Genomic DNA, 20,586 nt, shown 5'->3' on the forward strand with positions numbered 1-20,586 from the left:
TTCTTACTCTTTGTATAAATCTATCTTCTAATATGCACATGATTACAAACTCTTGTTGAAAAGACCTTGTAAAATCAACAAAATCCCAATCTCTATGAACTTTCTCCTTTCAAAAAAGAACCATGATGGTGATAACCTCTATCATATATCCAAGAATTACATAGTCACTAGCACATAGGACTCTTAAACCGCCCTATAACACTTGGTGGAGTGACTTATCTAAAAAACTTGTTAAGTAATTTTTCTTTGACTGAAGAAATGGATCAATGATCTGTTTGACAATTCTATAAGAATTTTTAATACAGAAGATCTACAAAACTATGGTAACTACAGAGTATACTTAACTTATATTATTACAAATCATGAAATAGATAGAAGAACTATGAATCTAAAACTTTAACTATAAAAGAATGAGAAAGAAATTATCAAATGAAAAAAGAGTTTTTTAGTCAAACATATTTTTATAATAGAGATTTCTTATAAAAGGGAGAAGTTTCTATATTTCCTAAAATAAGCACATAGTAGATACTGAACAATACCCTCATCCATAACAAGCACAAGTTCCTTCTTCAACATCAAAGTTCTTAGTCTTTATAATTGATGATATTCCTCTTCAAAATAACCCTCAAGATTTCAAGAATTCTTAGCAAGGGAATTAGTTGAATTAAACTCCAATCCTAATGTTACGATAAACATAATCTTGATCAGATTTGTTTCCAGATTAGTTGAAACTTTGAAATATTTTTGGGATAATATTGATGAATATAGACAATTACAGTTTCTTCAATGCCCACTGAAATAATTCTTGTTCAAAATCTTCAAGGTCTGAATCACAATTTTGGAATAGCAAACTGTAGATCCTATTTTCAAAATTTGCTAAAATTCTAGAAAGATCTTATGAATTTTGCCAATAAAGGTTTTTTAGAAGTTGAGTTAGTTCAAAATGGATGTGAAGATCAAAATTAACAAGTCTTTGAAATAAATATCTCCACCAAGTGTTGTAGGATGGTTCAGGGGTCCAATATGCTAGGTGATTGTATAGTTCTTAAATGTATGCTGGAAGGTACCATTACCATGGTTCCTTTTTGAAAGGGAAAGTTCTGTAGGGATTGAGATTTTGTTGATTTTACAAAGTCTCTTCAATAGAAGCTTGTAATCATGTACATCCTGAAAGATAAATTTATACAGGGAGTAAGGATTGCACGCATAAAATGTCAGAGTGAGGTTGAAAAAAAGCAAAGTCAACATGTATTTCACAAGGGCGATGGAACAGGAAGAGAACATGATAACTTTGTGAAAGATGTTTGGTGGCAAAAAACCATGTGTGGAAGGGTTTAAACCACTTCAAGAAATTTCTTAAATGAATATTTGTTTCATAAAGAAAATCATTGTTGGTAAATGTGACTATGGTAAAATTGAGTTCAAAAGAATTAAACTCAATAACAATGGTTTAGAATTGACATAAATACTATAAGAGAATCAAAACTTCTTTAAATAAGCATGTTATATAAGGGATCTAAAACAAGTTAAAAGAATAAAATTAAAGGTAAAAATCAATGGATCTGAGGTCATAATTAGCTCTTCTAAAAATATAACTTATATCTTATAGATAAAATCATGAGTATGACTTTCAATTATCTTTTTTTGCAATGATCTGCTCTACCGGTTTTGTAGTGCTTATATTTCTTCTACTAGTAATTGGAAGTTTTCAATCATGATGATCCATCAGCATTCAGCAATGCATGTGAGGTGGAAGATATTTTTCCTATTGAGAAATCCTGGCCAATTCCCATCAGAGGTTGGAAATTGGAAATTTCATGTTCTTAGCCTTTTTGGGTTCCCAGCTGCCACTCATTTTGTGGACACAATTTAATCAATTTACTAAAAATTTTGACCAGGTTGCTAAGCAAAGTACCGACAACTTTCGTTTTTAAGAATGAATATCATAAAGCGTTACAGGGATTCACATGTTAGGAAAATGAGCTTTGTATTTAAATCCGATTCCAAATTTTGAAATAAGTTAAAAATCAAATCAAATGAAGCATGTTTTGAGATACACTTTTAGTCTTTAACTATAATTATTGTTGACTTAAATTATGGGATTTGTATTTTATCCCTTGGGAATTAGATAAGTGTAAAGTGTAGCGTAGTAATTAATAAGCTCTAATTGGCCATAAAAAAAAAAAAAAAAACTAATAAGCTCTATTTCTAGAGATCATGGTTTTTATATATACCATAATATTGCACAAATTTGAGTCAAGACTTTTTTAAAGATTTTTAATTAGTAATAAATTTGTGAATCATTCAAAGTGGAAATCAGAGCTGCAATGCCAGCCAAGTTCAAGAAAATGATGCATTACGACTGTGATGCTGATCCACATATACGTTTGTTGCAATATTATTCACGAGCACTCTTGATCAACTTATTATTATTTTTTTTTTTTTGGTTCTTCATTTGATACATAAAACTATCACAATTTTAGAATCATACGTTTCTTTTGTATTTTTCGCCGTAGATTTTTTACTAGAAAAAGAAGACCTCTAGTTTAATTTTTCTACACTAACTCCTTATGGCCAGGATTTGTTTGTTCGAGAAAAGGGCGTGAATCAGTGGCTTCGCTTGTGACAAGAAGCAGGGCGGCAGGGTTTGTCCTAAAGGGGCCTTTCATTACCTTTTGCTCTCACAGAAATGAAACGCAGCCACTACCTCTCAAATGCCTCACGGGGCCATATCTCCATGGAGGCACTGAGGCTAAAATGTTACTATTATGTTTAAGAAAATCTCAGTTATAATTTCTTCTTATGCTCAACAATTTTTTTTTAAATTATGAAAATTCAATTTCTTATAAGATTTTGAAATTATTTCATGTTCAAAAGAGATTTCGAGTTCATAAAACAATTTCTCACTCAATTTATATACTAAATCTTGAGTTCATATCCCATCTATTTAACAAATTTTAAAATTTAAGTACTACTGCATGGTAGTTACATGGAAAAATATTTTAATTATGATGGCGTAATGTAGCCATGAATAGACAAAATGGCCATTAAAATGAGATTCTAGACCCATAGCAATCTCAGTATCTGATCATCACATTACATCATTGGTTCACAAAAAATAAATCGAGACAACGATCTTACTTTATCAAGGGGAGTAGCACGTTCTACCTACCAAAATTCTAGTCATGTTTGGACGTTGTTTACTGGTTTTACATTAATTTCTACCTGAGGCCAATGTCTTTTACCTAACGAATACATTCTTTCCCATCTAACGAAAGATCAGGCTGCGCCTATGGCTTATATTTTTCACCATGAACACAAGTTTCCCCAAATGCTTTGTGCCTTTGCATCGAAGAAAACATAGAAAAAGCTTTCAACTTCCGAGTGCCGCTTCAGTAGGGTGTGCCAACAATTCAAAGAGGATGCACCAAACGAGTATATTCCCATTGTCGTATTGGTATATCCCTCATGCTTCATTGCTTCTTGATCTTTTTGTATTCTTGTCTTGTTCCGCGCCTTCCTTTTGACAATGATATTTTGGTTTTTGCTTCATAATTTTCTAGTTTAAAATAAAAACTCCATTAAACTAAACATTAAAAGATCCCAAAATTAATTGTTGATTCAAACTTACGTGCCAGTTGCCTAATCAAAGAACACATGCATCATTGGTGGCTTGTCCAATTCTTTTATGCAAAGAGTAATGCCACATTGGCTGTTCCTACTTTCAAGCAAACTTAGTTCTTTTTCTTTTTTTTTTTCTTAAAAATTAAAAGAAAAAAATCTTTATGTTAGTTCAAATGATAAAAGAGTTGGTTATTTTATATAAAAATTATAAAAAAAATAATTTTTTATGAATCTTCTAAGTCTAACATAAATGATAAAAGAGTTTGTTCTTTTAAGTAATATTGTAAAAAAGTAAATTTTTTTATAAATTTATTAAATTCAGCATAAACAATAAATATATTTAAATCAATTCAATATATATATATATATATATATATATATATATATATTAGTTGAAGCCTTAAAATTAAACCCCCTTATCCAAAAAAGAAATATATTGACTAGTTTAAAATCCACTAACCACTAAAAAAAAATCTCTTCAGCACAATTATTGATTCGATTAAGCAAATGTTTTTTTTTTTTTTAAAATCTCCATTGAATTTAGGTTAGTCAACAAGAGATAAAAACACTTTTCTCATCTCATTAGTTTCAGGAGATAAAATATTTTTCTCATTTCCACTGAATTTAGGTTACTCAACAAGAGATATAAATACTTTTCTCATCTCATTAGTTTCAAGAGATAAAATATTTTTCTCATCTCATCGGTTTCAACTTTACCCCAAAACTTCGTGTGGAAGACCCCAAAAATTGGAAGTTGTTTTGATTAATCATCGATAAAATAGTACTACGAGTCTTTTAACTCCATTGAAAATTTGGAACGTTTTTCTTCTGTTTCTAAGTAGCAGTTTTTTTTTGCTGTAACTTTCAAGTTTCTTGTATTGACAAGCAATACTTGATAAACGACATCGCGTAACCAGGAAATGATGCGGGAAAATCAAACCTGGGCAAGGGCCAACGCACCCCGTGACATGTACAGCCTCCATAACCATGCGGCTTTGTTCAAGATACAAATTCCAATACTCGGCAAATTGTAATTACAAATTTAATATTTCCATGTCAATTACGCTTTGAAAAAAAACCAAAAGAAAATTAAAAACAATTATAACCCTCAGGAATTGGAGTTTTAACTTCATCACCATCAAAATTAATTAACTCAAACAACAATAAGGGTACGAAAATGACAGGAATTATAAAACAAAACCAAACAAAACGGCACTCTATAATCTCGCATCATATTCATATAGTAACAATTAAATTAACCAAAATTTTTTGGTTAAAATTAAAGGGGTTTTGAAGAACAAAAAGGCAGAAGTAGGCAACGGACGAGGTTGTCGTTTCTAATTCCCGCTTCTATCTGTGAGCTGTGACCAACGTCTCTATGAACCTCAACCCATCAAAACGTGGCGCGAACTTCTCCTTTTCTGATGCCGTACAATTCCTCGACGCTCCGTTTTTTGCCCCCTAAACAATCAATGAAAGTCAAGAACTAGAAGTCTAAAAAAAAAAGAAAAACTTTTTCAATCCATAGATTTTCATGATATTAATCCATAGCCCAGGTAAAAGAGAATCATAGTCCAATCATATAAAGAGAAATTAAAAGTTAAATCGAATAAAAGAATAGAAAACAAATTAGAAACTCAAGCAGCCGATAAAAAGGGGAAATTGGAAACAAAACGCAAATCTAGATCCAAAAGTAAGATACGCGAATTAATAGATTTAAGCTGTCAAAATATGACATTGAAATGTAATTTAAAAAAAAAAAAAAGAAGAAATAGCAGTCACTGGACATTACAAACAGGACAGTAAATAATACGAAGCGAAGCCGAAACATTCACTTTTGAAACGAAAGAAAAAATTATAAGCCAAGTTTTAAATTTGAATGAGAAAATTCAAAAAAAAAATAAATAAAGAATACCTGGTTGGAGGAGCTAGCGCAAACAGAAACATCTTGGGTTCCCACGGAGGAGGATGATGTGAAAGCCACCGTGGAAGCAGCGAGCACAGACGCAACAAGAGGTCCAGATCCCTTCATTTTCCGATTCCTTTCTCTTTCTGCTATTAAAACTCAGATTGAAAGTGTTTTTCTTTAGAAGCTCCTATGACAATGGGCGAAATCCGACGAACTTCGCCGGATCCCGACCAACAGCTTTCCGTTCTTCTTTTCTCCTCTTTCCGCAAACTCAATTATCTTTCCTTGTGGATGGAGCATTTATATTTTCCAAAGCTTCCCCGCTTCCCCAGTTAACGGAATTTAATTTTACTTTTGGGTCCGCCTTTTAGGTATTGTCAATTTGCCGATTCTTAAAAAAATATATGTATAGAGCTTCGTTGCCACGTCGAGTCTACGGCATCCCAACTCTTCAGCCACTAACAAAAGGCCACGTGTAATTACGCTTGCCAGCTTGGCATGACGAAAGTGACGGCAGCGGTTCGATAATATACGGGCGGTGGCCACTACAAAATTACGTTTTAATTAATTAGAGTTTTCTTTTTTTCTCTTTATTGATAATAAATTTAATAAATGGAAAGATACGTTGATTGCAGAGAAAGGTACTGGAATCTAGAGTAGAGAGGGGGGCCGGGCATGCTCCTTTTTTTGAAAAATAAGTGGTGGTGTTTGCTTAAGCTCGACGCAGTTCGAATCCGAGTCAGTCAATCCATGCGTTTGATTCTTACGCGAATAACACTTTTTTACTTAAATTTTGGAAAGGCAAGCCTACGACCAAGTCACTACCATTATGTGGACAATATTTTCAACCAAACTCCCCCATGATTTCCAGAAGAAAGTAAGTAGCTAAGCCATTTGCAATTGTCTCGGTCGTCTCAGCGTGCGTTGATTCGGCATGGAAAATGGAACGATGTCCAGTTATGCGGGCTTAGAATTTTAGAAATTTGTACAAAAACAAAAAAGAATTTTAGAAATATTCAAAGATAAAAGGTCTTGCTGTAAATCTCTTTGCAATCATAAGATAGTGTTTCATATTAAATTATTATTTTAAAAACTATAATAATTTATGTATAATGATAAAATTATTACATTCAATAAACATTCGATAATTTTAGATGATGGTGATCTTTATATTAATAAGAATGATTAAATTATTATTTTAAAAAGTAATTTAATTTTTATAAAAAATATAAAAAAATTTTATAATTGAAATTAAATGATATGTAAAATTAATAATTATCAATATTACTTATTTAATATGTGAAATAAAATTTTATTTTTTAAAATTATAATTATTTTATATTATAAATTTTTATATTTTTAAACTAATATATATGGTAACAAGTTCAAAAATAACTCATGTATTTTTTAATTTTTAATATTTTATATATAATATAATTTATTGTTTTTCTTTTATTATAAATTTAACAGATTAGTTTATTCTAATTCAAATATTTTTTAAATAATTTATGTTATAAAAATTAACTTACCTATTAATAAATATATTTATTAATTTAATAATTAAATTATATTTTATTATAAAATAAATAAAATATTACTAATATTTAATAAACTATTATCCTTAAACAACATTAAAATTAATAATTTATGTAACTATTGCACTATATATGGTTATTTTCATATTTTTAAATAAAATAATATTTGATTTGTAGTAATACTACACATAATAATTTTTATTTCTTACGAATTAATAATTATTAACCAAATAAAATAATTTAAAATCAAGAATTAACTTGATAATAAGTTCACTTTGGTAATTATATTACCATAAAGATTTTGTAAAAAATACCGAACGCCACTTAAAAAAGCTTTCAAAAAATTATTTTTAGTAAAAATAATTTTAAAAAAATAATTTTCATTATTTGGTAAATACATTCAAAATTATTTTTTAGCGTTTGAAATTCAATGAAAAATATTCAAACTTTTATAATTTTTACACTTAAAATTTTACAATCCAAATTTTTAATTAACCAAATACTTAACTTTCATGCTCAAATTTTCAAAGAACTTTTTGAACGTAATAAAAGTTTTACACAAAAAATTTGAAAATGCTTGAAGACTGCAAAATCCTAGACTATCTAACAAATTAAAGTTTCAACCTTAAACAATTAAATTTAAGAATGACAAGTGGTCAAGAGAATGGGTATCGAGTAGGGGTGAGAAACAAAATTTTGAAACAAATTTAAAATCAAAATTGTAGTGCTTGGTTTGAATATTTTTTTTATTTGATTCAGATTAAAATTTGATGTTAAATGTATATATTATATTCATATCGAATTTCGAATTTATACATAAAAAAAAATTAAATCAAATTATATATATTTTTATTAGCTTTTATATATTTTTTTAAAAAATAATGAATCTATAACTAAATTTATTTAAATATTTTAAAAATAATATTAAAATAATAAATAAAAACAAAAAAAATTAAATTTCAAAAAAATGATAAAAAATAGATAAAATTTAATTTGAATCAAATTGATTCAATAAAAAATTATATTAAAATTTAAAATTTTATAATATTATATATTATTTAAAAAATCAAATCGAATCCGATTTTAACTGTTTTCATTCATAATATTGAGGTATATGGTTTTGGGTCATGGGCAACTTTGACAATGGGTATTGAAGATGATAGAGTGAGAAAGATAAAAAGCAGAAAAAAAAGAAAGAATAACTAAATACAAAGAGAAAAGATGCAGATGATAGAAGAAATAAAAAGGAAGAAAAATGGAAAGAAAAATTGCTAAAACTTGAAAACTTGAGGAAAGATATGGATGATGGGTAGATGATGAGAGGGATGATAAATGAAGAAGATAAAGCTTTGGATTTTGAACTTTAGATAGCACTTTCCAACTACCTCCCTCGGTTGAAGTCTTAATTTAACGCATTAATGATTTTGTTTAGACTAATAAGTTGGCCCCTTATTATGATATATTTTTTTGATAGAGTGATTGGATTTTTGTTGGGAGGTTGATTGAATGGTTAATTTGGACAGAGAAGATAATTTGCTTAGAAGAGAATGACCAAAGGCATATAAAATAATATTTTGGGACACGTTTAGACACTCAAGTAAATAATTATACCACAAAAAAAATAATTTTTGTAGGTACTTATAAGTGACGTTAAAAGACCGAAAAAGTGTCAGATTATCATTATTGACAGTTCCTTGACCACTGGCTAAGTGAATGTCCACGAAAAATTTTCGACAGTCAAACCACCGATGCCAAACTTGTATATTTAAACTCTCGTATAGTTTCCTATTAGCTGAAATTCAAAGGAGTGATTTAGCGACTTGAGATTTAACAGATGAGTAAAGCAAAGAACGGCACTGACGAAAAATACAATGACGATTGAGAAAATGAGAGATTAAAAAATTAGGGATTTTCAAAAATTATGAAAAATGAATAGATCAAGTCTAAATTTAAATCTGATTTGAAAAAGATTGATTAGATTTTGGTTTTAAATCTGATTTGAAAAAAAAAAAAAGAAGCAAAAACATGAAGGAGATAAAAGATTTAGAGGAAGATGAAAACTTGAAAGAGATAGATTTTGGTTTCAAATTTCATAGAGGATTCGACAGAAAAAACTTGTTAAATTTAAGAAATTTAAGGCGGCTCATTAACCGCCACAAAAAGATATACCCTTTAAAGCTACGATTTTTTGTAGTGGCATCAAAAGGAGGGAGATAAAGAAAGAGGGAGTAAAGAGAGTCGGTCAGTGAAAGTGAAGAGTGGGTGGGATTTATAATAATGATTTAAATTTAGGGATGGCAACGGTCTGGGGAAAGTTTTTTTTCGTTTCGATTTTAATCTGATTTTATAAAATTTATATTTAATTTAAATTTAATTTAATATTAAAATATTATTTTTTATTCTATAAATATATGTAAAAAATCGTAATTGATTTAATTTAAAATTAATTTAATAATTTTAATTTATTATGATATTTATAAAATATTATTTTTAATAAATTACATTTTAATTATATATAAATATAATACCTTTATTAAATTAATATTTTAAATTAAAATATTAAATAATAATTTTAACAAAAAAATAATTAATTTTAAATTAAAATATTAAAATAATATCATAAATATAAAATTAAATAAATAATAAATATATATTTATATATATCGGATTAATACAGATTTACTTAAAATTTAACTTTGACCAACGAGCTAAAAAAATTTTGACTCAAAACTTATTTGAAAAATAAAAAAACCAATTCTATAAGATTATATTAGATCAAAATCCGCCCATTTCAAATAAATTGACCGTCTTTGTTTAAAATGTTCTACGTATAACTTGTACCTTTTGTTTTATTACTTATTACTGAAGTGATTAATTGACTTTTTGGATATCACCCAACTGCTTAACTAATTAAAGCGGTCATCGACTTGCCAATTAACGGACGCTTGACGATCACGATGCTGACAAGGCAATCAAGGTAAAACAAAATTGCATGGTGTAATCTTCTTACTTTGCTTTAGTTATTTCTTAACTTCCTTTGTGAATTTGGAGAATGAAGTATAGGCCAGTAGGCCCTCCGAATAGGCCAGTATAGGCGATGCTCTCAGGCATTGTTTTGTCACCTAGGTTAAGGCTTTGTGGTTGCCACATCTTGGCTTACTTAGGGTATAAATACCTTGATAAGGGCAAGAGGGATCAACACATAGAACATCTTTTGTGGTTTTTTAAGCCTTCAGGTCCATAGTTTATCTAAATATTTGACTTAGAACCTAACCTTCACAATAATGTTTATTAATTAAATATTATGTAACACTTCATTTTGGTCAATTAAAACTTTAAATTTATTGATGTAGAGATTAACTAAAAACAATTGAAGTAAATAACGTTTGGGTAATCTCTTCTAAATAATAAACAACACTATACGAATCAATTTATGTCGAACCTACTCTCATTGGCTTGACCTTTAAATCAGACATAAAAAATTTAAGTATTGATATTTCAATGTTAGATCTATGACTCCATTTGTTAAAATTATCATGATTTTATTAAATAATGTGTTCTGTATCTAGAAAAAACTTTGTTAACTATTTAGATGTAGTTAAAATATTTTCTTATGAAATTATTTCGAATAAAAATGATATTTTAAAACATGAAACGTGATATAATATTAAAATAATACAAAAAAATATATAATTTAAAATTTTAATAAAAATTATATATAAATTTAATAAATATAAAAAACTATATTTTATATTTTTTATATCAACAAAAATTATAACATAATTTTTATATAAAATATAATATTTTATGTAAACAAATATAAGAATTATCAAGTTTAGTTTTGATTTTTAATGAGATCATAAGATGATGCGCATATATATATATATATATATATAGAGAGAGAGAGAGAGAGAGAATAACTCCATATAGTTCTCCAATACAGGATAATCCTTTTGGAATCTAAAATAAGAAACCCAACTTCTGATTGCTAATTAATTATACTAAGATGAGATCACATGATAAAGATAAACTTCAAAAAGTTGTGTTGATCCTTTTTTTTCCCCCACTAGTAATGCAGCGGTCAATAACAGAATATGACTGCTGAAATTTGCACCGTCGTATGTGGGAGAAATATTGGAGCAATTGCATTTCTCCTTTTGTTGATTAGTTGTTGAGGCCACACCTTTTTCTTTTTTTATAGTCAAAGTTACATGCACTTTAAATTTGGTTTTTAATTATATTTTACATGCACATATCAAACAATTCTCTCTCCATCTCTTAAAAAATGTTATCTTTTAGGAACTATTTTTAGAACAGTCGGTCAAGTTTCTATATTCAATTTTCCTTTCATTTCCCATATATTAGTATTTGATATATAAATAGACAAAATTATAAATTATAAAAGCATTCAATTGTTAGTATTACTGAAAAAAAAAAATTTTAAAAAAATAAAATTATTTATAAATGATTGATTCAATCGATTAGATTTATTTTTTTGATAAAAAAATTTTGAGTTAAAAATTTATTCGTAATGCATGATCTATAATTATCTATCTTAAATTATTATATATAATATATTTTATTTTAATTTAAAAAATTAAATAATTTATTTATCTTAAATTTTATAAAAAAAAAAAAGACAAAGTTAATAGGCACTTATCATTTGATTTGATGACAAGTGCATGACTTCACTTTCTCAATGACCAATAACTTCACATCTGACTGTTTGTTGTGCAATTAATGCATGATTCTCTCGAAGATTGGTGCATGATTCGAATTTTTTCTTTAAAAAAAAATGCAAAACTACATTTTCCCAACCCTAAAAGATAAGGTTAATAGAAAGCTGAAAAAGAAGTTGAGTCAATTGAGACTCTTTGAAAGCTCCTTGAACTTTGAGCAAGTAAAAGAAGGTTGCCAGTTGCTAGGTTCAGTTAACCTTTCCATTCCTGTAAGTTTGTAACTAAAATAGTAAGTTTAATTTAACGCAATATGGATCGACCCAAAGTCACAGCTAGCTGCAACGCAAGTCTCAAGCAATCACGAAGCGGGACATCGACCCAACCAATGAACTCCAAGACAGACAAAGTCGTGGCGGGCCCTTCTAAATACTATACTACTATTTTATTAGCAATATAAATGGCGGCCGTGGAATTTTCTAGTCAAAATTGACAAAGTCACGCACGTGCCTTCCCCAAGTAAACCACCATTTAACGTCAATGGACGGCTCTGATTTTATCACCACTGTTTAGATTATTCCCCTCCACAAGGAGATCCCAGGGTTAAGAGCCGACTTACACGCTTTTGAAGAAAGGAGTATCCAAGCTTTTTCGCATGTTACGCGAATTCCGCAAGTCCTAATCCTACAAGAAAAAGAATGAAACAACTTGGAAGCCAAGGCAAACTTTCCCTACCTTTCTACGTATCAAAGACCTGATTGCTCTCTCTATATATAGCCTCCTTTGATCCTTCTTTTCTCAGCAATCAAACAACATCTTCTACAAACCTAAAACTTCTTCCAGGAAGTGGTCAGCAATCCATCCAAAAGAGAAAAAACAAAGCTTTGGGGTTGTCTCAGTGAAGCAATCGTCATCATGAATTCAATCTTCAGTTCCTTTGATGCTTTATGTGCTGAGTTCTTGGGACAGGCAGTCAGACCCTCCTTTGCTTCTTCAACATATAAAGATGCTAATAGCTTCCCTTGTAGCAGAGGGGTAACGAATAAGGTGACTGATACCATAAAGAAAAAGCAAGAAGGAAACATTGAGAAGAAGCAACACAGGGCTCCTCGATTTGCACCAGAGCTGGACGGTCTTAACTGCTTTGAGACCTTTGTTTCCTATTAGCGGTTAATATCATGATCCAGGCGGTTCTGTTACACTGGGTTTGAAGTAATACGAGTTTGAGTCTGAAACAGAGGAGTTTTAATTTAGTAGAAAGTAATTCATACCGTATCTGTACAAATTTTGAACTTTAGTGATGAATTGAAATTCTTTATTAATATTCATGTTTGAAATCGGGTTTCTAGCTTTATGGATCAACTTCCAAGCAAATTTTTGTTACTTCAAATTTGTTCATGTTTGCAATCAGCTTTGATATGATCGAACAAATTGACTTATTCCATTGATCGTTTGCGCTCAGATAGTACTGAACCGATCTTTAGATGGATTAGCCATCATAGCAAATAATGATTTTCCAGAAAATTCATTATCTTTCTCTTTACTCGGCTATCATACAACCCTTGAAAAAAAAAAAAAAAAAAAAAATCAAATTAAACCTTATTGTTTTCTGATTTACATCTTATTTTCCCCAATTGAACATGGAGAAAGATAATTGGGGACCAACGAGGAATAGGGGTGGAGGATCTTTCTATATTTTGAGAATCTAATGATCTCACTAATTGAACGTGTCGTAAACTTGAGCAATGGGCAAGAACATTCTTTGTGCCTTTGAGGTTCAAAAGCAAGCAGCAAAAAGAGGGGAAAAATGGAGAACGGCCTGGAAATAAGTTTGATAATTGGCTACCAGAAAACATGCAAGAATTGCATATCAGCATTGCGGCTGAGTATATTCAGAAGCCTGTGAGAGGTCCTACACATCTAGTATCATCACGACCTGAAAAATAAACGCCTGGAAAAGTTTGCCAGCATCGTTGAGTAAATTGCTACCATGAGAACAGATTGAAATGAAGTAGTAATTTAGGATGGCTATGCCACTTGCCAGGTAATTTAGATTAATTTGCAAATGCTTACGTTGAGCATCTTCTAGTCATCATGTTAGTGTTTTTACTTTTTTTTTCCCCTTTTAAATGGATTACGGCAAATACTAGTCATAGCTGCCCATGTGGCTGAGAAATTAGGATCCCAATCCATTTATTAGCTTCATTTGTCAATTCAACAACTTCATGTGCTTTTTCTGTTTTGATGTCAAGGCACCGGTTGGGCCTGGAAAGTGGGACTCTGCTCTTTGCCTTTACGAGTAATCACACGATGTGCTAGAGGCCATGTATCCACGAATCAGATCTCCTCGGAGTGTAGTTTAGGTTTAATCAGCTCACTAAAAACAAACATGTTTTTCACATACAAATTGTGTGCATCTCATGGAACTGGAACTTGATTTGGATTTGGGTCCTAGACCCAACAAGCCCACAAATAAAATGTCTTTGAGGAAGTGCAATTTTAGCACCGAGAAAAGGCTGTTTGAGCGTGCCTAAATAGGGGGCAGACGCAGAAATCAGAATGTGACAACAGTGTTCTTATCAAGAGCAGATGGTCCATTAACTTTTGTATTTGTCCCTCGTGTACATTTTTATTAACTTTTGTATTTGTCCCTCGTGTACATCATTTTTATGGAAAGTTATTGAATTATTCATCTTCTCTTGCGGAAGATCTATTTGTACCTAAAAAATCTCACGAGATTTCTTAAGTATCTTGCGTACAATTTTGGCTGGCAAAACTGACCAAAAAACCACACTTCATTTTCCAGGACTAGAACCACTATCTTCACGTTCAATTGGTTTTCGGACTTCTTGAATATGCAATCAAAATTTAGCACATGGAAACATAAATTTGTGATGTATAAAATTGCATTTCTTTTTGGCCGTGGTTGTGAACTTGTGATGCCTATAATTGCATTACATTTCAAGGTCATCTTAATATATAACAATTGCGAATACAACTAAATGGTAGTCCGAGTCCAACTAAAAAAAATATTAAGTACTATATATCATTTATCTGCCGATGTCACTTTTAATAATGTTTTATCATCCCATATAAATGGGAAAATTAACATTTTAGGAGATATCAAGGGAAAAAAGTGGATATTTTTCAAAATAATTTTGGAAAAAACAATGTAATTTCAAGAATCATGCCGGGGGTTTTCATTCTTAAAAGTTTACCTATTGGATTGATTCAGATTTCATTATAATGAAGCTTTGGAAGCTTCACATCCGTTCCTAATGGGCATTTGGTGATAAATCAGCATCGGACAATCTTCTCAAAGGATTCACAAATTAGAGATATGGGGGCGATCTTATCAAGATGTAACATCATACCATAAAGGAGGCAAGGTAATAACCACGAACAAATCTATGGCGTTTGTTTGATTAAACTAATATGTTGAACACAGCCAAAAAATTAAAGGAAATCGACTGTTCCCTATTGACATTGAGAATATGGCCAAGGCATCAAATCTGCTTCCCTTTTGATTGATCATCGAGCTCTCGTGACTTGGTCATGTCAACATCCTCAAGCCTATATCAAAACTTCGAAAGTAGCTCTTCCCGGGCCCAAGAAAGCGTTTCTTTCACCTAACAAGGCCGTATGGGTCCGCCAATGAAAGATGGTTAAGTATAACATCTTTGATATAAGCAAATCATGATGTGCTTTGCTCCTGTCTAAATGGTTTTGATCTAACCTCCAAATGCATTGTACAACAATGCCAACCTGCTGTCATCAATCAGTTAAAGTGAATGAAACTTTAAAACTAATAGATTTTCATTTTTGTTTTTTGGGGGAAATGAGAATATGTGCAATAATTAATGTAATCCTGTACCAACTGTCCCGAGCCATTGATAGGCAAAAATCAGGGCAGACGGGGTTGTTTGACGCACAGCATTGATCAAACATAGACAAATATATTACAACCAGGTTAGTTGAATGTTTTCAGAAGCTTGTATGCCAGATGGCTTCATCACCCTCCCCACAACGCTGGTGCACCTCCTCCATTCTCTCCACAGACTTGCAAATGCCACTGCAGCTCCAATCAAATGATGCAGCACAAGGATTCCCTGCTTGAGTTTTCCACTCACAATCTATCAAAGAAATTTAAACATTGTCATGAAAGGATTACTTACGTTAAACGCACTCTCGATGGCAGGAGAGAACTGAGAATACAAAGTAAACGCAATACACAACTTCAAGGAATTAATATTTAACTATTTCACCATTAAGATTCAACCCCTTCTAGTTTCCATTGGAAAGAATATAATCACTATAGCAATTTTCTGTTCCTCTTTTTCTTTAAATTTCTTAAATTGCATTTTATCTTAAACATATTCTTTGAGAGCAAACTATAACTTGGATCCAGAAAGTGCCCAAAGTTTCAGAATCATGGGTAACAATTTCTACTGCTACCAGAATAGATCAGTATGATTTTCAGAACCTGGGAATAAAGTTTAAGGGCCAGATACATAAACTTTACACGTAGGAGAAAGCAGAGACCATATTGTCAAGTTGCTGGATAAAGAATGAAAAGCTAACAGATTGCTTTCGATCCAGCACAGTAACTATAAAAAGCTAAAACTAACAAATCATGAAAATAGCCAACTGAATATAAGAAAGCATAACAGCAACCATCTTACCAGGGGGACTACCACAGCAGAGACTTCTATCATCTATGTGCTCAACATCAAGACCAATAAACCAGGAACCCAAAGAGACGTCTTCATTTGCATATCTATGAAGTATGTGCCTAGAAAGAAAACAAACATATAATCAGCATGATCACAAAGAAAAGTAGCATGAATAAAAAGATATCACCAAAAAAGGCTTTACCGATTAACTGAGATATAGGTGGCCAAGTCTTTGGAGATTGCATATATTTGTCCAGTTGCATGCCTAAAATACTTGTTTCCCTCCTCACCAAATTTCCAATATTCTGGCTCATGGTACTTAACCCCTCTGTACACAAGAGCAAGAGGTAACTATGGTGGGAAAAACAAAAACACTAATGATAATTGGGAAAATTCACAAAATTTAATCCTCACTTCTGTGCCAGAACAGGTCCAGACTTCATGCAACCAATATAAACACGTGGTTTTGATCTGTGACGGGCCAGTGTAGAACCGACCATACCTGTAGAATGTTCCATATCAATTTAGTAACCCTGATGGCTGATAGGCTGATACAGATCTGTTCATGAAGAAGAAATGAATGTCCTAAGAAACGTAATGCAGCAGCACTAACCCAGATTTACATGTACATCATCATCGACTTTAATATAGAAGTCAGCATCCCACTTAGCAACAGCTGTGGAAAAGTATATTTGGGTTTTTGATGACAATTCATGGTAACCTTCTATGTGATTCTGCCAAACAAGAAGAGCAATTTTATGTAAGCTTCATAGAAACTATAAATAACCTTTTTTGGTCTATGTCTCAACAGTTTGGCATCCACCGCATTTCTTGAGAATGGAGTCCTAGTTTTAGAACAACCAAGTCATGCTTCAATGTTCAAAAACTAATGTAACTATCCAACCTATATTTATTGAAGTGCTCATCAAGATAATTTTTGGAACTACCTCAAATATTTTATAAACAAATAACAAGACAAAGCAGGTAGGCAGAAGTTTTTAAACAGGGTGTGGGCAAAGAGGTGAGAATAAAGATGTCGTACAAGTGACTACTTAAGCCAACTAAGTCTTAACCCCAAACTACTTGGAAAGTAGATTAAATTTTCTCCTCCATTCCACCAGGTTTAAAATCATATTCTAATTATACAAACAAATATTTAAAAAAAAAAAAATGCAAATATTGTGCTCTTTGTAAGACAATGTAATCATCATCATGCTTTGTACACCAAAACAAGAGAAGATATAATTCAACTTGGTCCAAGGCAAGTAAATAGCAGCATACCAGGTGCAAAAAATCCTTGTGTTGCTCTTCTTCAGCATCAATAGCACGGTCCAAAACACCACCTGGGGTTGCACTGAGAACCACAGATACAACATTTTGCATCACAACTATCATTCTAAAGTAGCTAACTAGCATGTCAAAGTTAAACACTTCAAACTTTCAGTTGAATTTACCTGTGTCCTATGACAAATCGCATTATAATTCCCTTCTCTTTCTCCAGCCTCTTTAATTCCTCCCCTAAGAGCAATAACATCAAAGTATAAATAATTGACTAGATGCCAGAGAATGCCTGATAGAATGCCAGAAGTGTATTGAATCAAACCTTGAGGCATCCAAGTTTCCCTGATTGAGTTCCGTCGTTTTCTACTGCTGAATGCAGTGATAATTCCCATAACAAAGAAAACTTTCTGGCGTTCCTTCAAGCTCTCAATTCCTGATTTTGTAACCATTGGAGATCCTTCCTCACTATCTGCTTTGGCTGCTCTAGCTGCAGCTAGCTGCATCTCCAATGAGGAGATTGTTTTGTCTAATGTCCTGAAAGTATATACCATGTGAACCATCTTAAGTTCTAAATACATTTTAAACACCCAAGACTTACGTTGGTGGGATTCAATTAAAAGATAAAATTGAAACAAAGATAAGGTTTGATTTATAAAGTGGAAAAGTAATCCAGAACCCATCGAAGAATTCTTCAGCAAGACATAGAAACTTACATAATTACATCATGAGTTTGTGAAACTTGAGAAAGAATATCACCTGCCTGAACAGAAGCATCCTTTTACATTAAACACAATATCAACAAGATTCTTTACATGTAATATAGCTTATGACAACTTTGCACTCTAAACTTGCCTTATCACAATTAACTATGTGATGAACTTCTTTTCTCTGATGTTTCTGTACAGAAATAGCCTCCTCATTCATTTTGACTGGATCAGAAATAGCCCAAAATCTGTAAAAAAATGCCATACACCACTAGTCAATGCACACTTGAAAACAAAGCTATCATTAACAAGCAAAAGCAATGACTTATAGAATTAAGAATAGAGACCAGCAATGATGTAATGCAATTGATGAGATCAAAGTTTGATGCCTAAAGAAAAGAAATGATAAAAAAAGGCAAACTTTAAAGTGATAGATAACTCATAGATGCATTCAGATGGCAACTTAATGTTCAAGTTTAAAGGTACCGGCTTATTGTCAAGAACCAGTAAAATGCATGAACCAGTTTCTCCTATCATCCAAAAGCTTTTTGTTTTCCGGGATATCTCTTTCACTAGGTGCCACCAGCTTGCTAATATCTACGTTGATATCCTTTTGAAATCTACCAATACTAGTATCAAAATTAGTTTCAAACCCATCAGCAAGCTCCTAGCTTTTGAACCAAAGTATAAAATCAACTTTTCAAACAATCCAGCTATCAAGTACAAAGTACAAACTACTCATCTGCAGGAGTTATAAACCCAAATTCAAAGAGATTAATCTCACTATTTCCTAGAGTCATGCATTACTAAATCTGCTCCAGCCTCCAAGAGATACTACAGAACAATATCAACCATAACTAAGACTTTCAAATCTAGCTAGCGTCAAGTGTCAACCAGAGGTCTTACTGATTCATGAATCTCTCTATCAACCAAATATAATCCCATGAACAAGTTAAAAACCAAGTAAAATCATTCTCATGATCCACCCAATACCAAAAACACAGTACTGGACACTGATTTCAACAATTGGAACCACAAATCTAGCAACCTAAGAGCCAAATCTATCCATAGAGAGGCCTTTTGCTTTATAATTCTGCACCAAATTAGCAAGATCCTCCAACATGCACATAGAGGAACAAAATGGCAGAGATATGAAACAATTTAAAGCTTCTAAATTTTAAAAGCCATTAAAAAGGAACAGAAAATCTTAAAGTTTGGCACTTCAAAAAAAGATCTTGATCATTTCACATTCCACTTAGAGAAGAGAAAAAAAAAAAAGAAAACCTGTTGACAACAAGTACTCCCAAGAAGAAGCTGGCAATGCAAAAGAACGAAACCCATCTGGTAGAAACTCCATTGCCAGGCTTTTGAGGTCTATTCAAACCCATTGCAAAAATCCTAAAGAGCTTCAGCCTTAAGGAAGCCTCTCTCAGAACTTTTTGAGTGTCACAGAGCAGAACCCATGAGAGAAAGAGAAAGCCTTAACAGCAACAGGCAATAACAACCACCACAACAACAAAATAATTCCTGGAAACTGAAACAGACAGGAATTCAATTGGATATATGTTCAAATTTGGCAACAATGGAGATGGGATTTTTGCTTTCTCACCTCTCTCTCTTCTCCTCTCTAAACCCAATAAAAATCACCAGAGGATGGGCCGGCTCTTAAATTATGTGCATATATTACGTTATGTTACATGCTCAATATCGTTGTTATCTTACCAGAAAATCATATTTTGACAAAAGTCACGACAACTCTTTAACTTCCAATAATACCCCTCTTACCCTCTCCACTTATATCTTCTAAGTATTTTCTTTTTCTTTTCCGACAATTGGCCACCTAATTTTTTTTCCACTAAACAGATTAGTTATTCATATTTGATGTATTATTATTATTATTTAATATTATATATTAACAATAAATTTTATAATGATAAAAAATAATTTTAAAATATTCTTAAAATTAATTATATTTTTTAAAATTTTAAAATTATTTTTTATAAAATATTATTATATTATTTAACAATATATTGATAATACATCGAATATATATATTTTTAAATTAAATACAAAATTTTCAATAACAAATTAACATTTTTTTCATGAAAATTCCTTGGATATTATTAAAAAGATATAGTTAAATTACGTATTATTTTCCTTCTTCCTCTTGCCCTTTAATGTGGG

The 20,586-nt window shown here is 31.2% G+C and overlaps 3 protein-coding genes across 6 annotated transcripts; 1 reads left to right on the forward strand and 2 right to left on the reverse strand.

Annotated features, from left to right (window-relative positions):
- Positions 1-4,739: 4,739 nt before the first annotated feature.
- Positions 4,740-5,806, reverse strand: LOC111290507 (uncharacterized). The gene is made up of 2 exons (XM_022881846.2): positions 5,540-5,806; positions 4,740-5,085 (listed from the first exon to the last, which is right to left on the reverse strand). Exons 1-2 carry the CDS (start codon positions 5,654-5,656, stop codon positions 4,975-4,977), a joined length of 228 nt encoding a protein of 75 aa, XP_022737581.2. The 5' UTR covers positions 5,657-5,806; the 3' UTR covers positions 4,740-4,974.
- Positions 5,807-12,527: 6,721 nt separating this feature from the next.
- LOC111290962 (uncharacterized) lies at positions 12,528-13,081 on the forward strand. The gene has a single exon (XM_022882482.2). It carries the CDS (start codon positions 12,660-12,662, stop codon positions 12,909-12,911), a length of 252 nt encoding a protein of 83 aa, XP_022738217.2. The 5' UTR covers positions 12,528-12,659; the 3' UTR covers positions 12,912-13,081.
- Positions 13,082-15,139: 2,058 nt separating this feature from the next.
- Positions 15,140-20,113, reverse strand: LOC111291282 (beta-1,6-galactosyltransferase GALT31A-like). 4 transcript variants are annotated; one of them, XR_016346460.1, is made up of 13 exons: positions 20,012-20,113; positions 19,687-19,936; positions 18,547-18,650; positions 18,412-18,454; positions 18,021-18,232; positions 17,872-17,935; positions 17,699-17,771; positions 17,031-17,151; positions 16,832-16,919; positions 16,620-16,745; positions 16,427-16,536; positions 15,619-15,877; positions 15,371-15,512 (listed from the first exon to the last, which is right to left on the reverse strand). XR_016346460.1 is itself a non-coding variant. In XM_089768198.1 (11 exons), exons 1-11 carry the CDS (start codon positions 19,788-19,790, stop codon positions 15,729-15,731), a joined length of 1,194 nt encoding a protein of 397 aa, XP_089624324.1. In that variant the 5' UTR covers positions 19,791-20,105; the 3' UTR covers positions 15,140-15,728. The 4 variants fall into 4 exon arrangements, 1 of the variants encoding a protein (XP_089624324.1); XR_016346459.1 differs by having other exon boundaries at positions 15,140-15,509; positions 19,687-20,105; XR_016346458.1 differs by having other exon boundaries at positions 19,687-20,105.
- Between the last annotated feature and the right edge of the window lie 473 nt (positions 20,114-20,586).

This window comes from Durio zibethinus, chromosome 11, assembly GCF_047325235.1.
Source record: "Durio zibethinus cultivar Kanyao isolate XHJ-2024 chromosome 11, ASM4732523v1, whole genome shotgun sequence".
In the NCBI taxonomy this organism is placed as follows: Eukaryota; Viridiplantae; Streptophyta; class Magnoliopsida; order Malvales; family Malvaceae; genus Durio; species Durio zibethinus.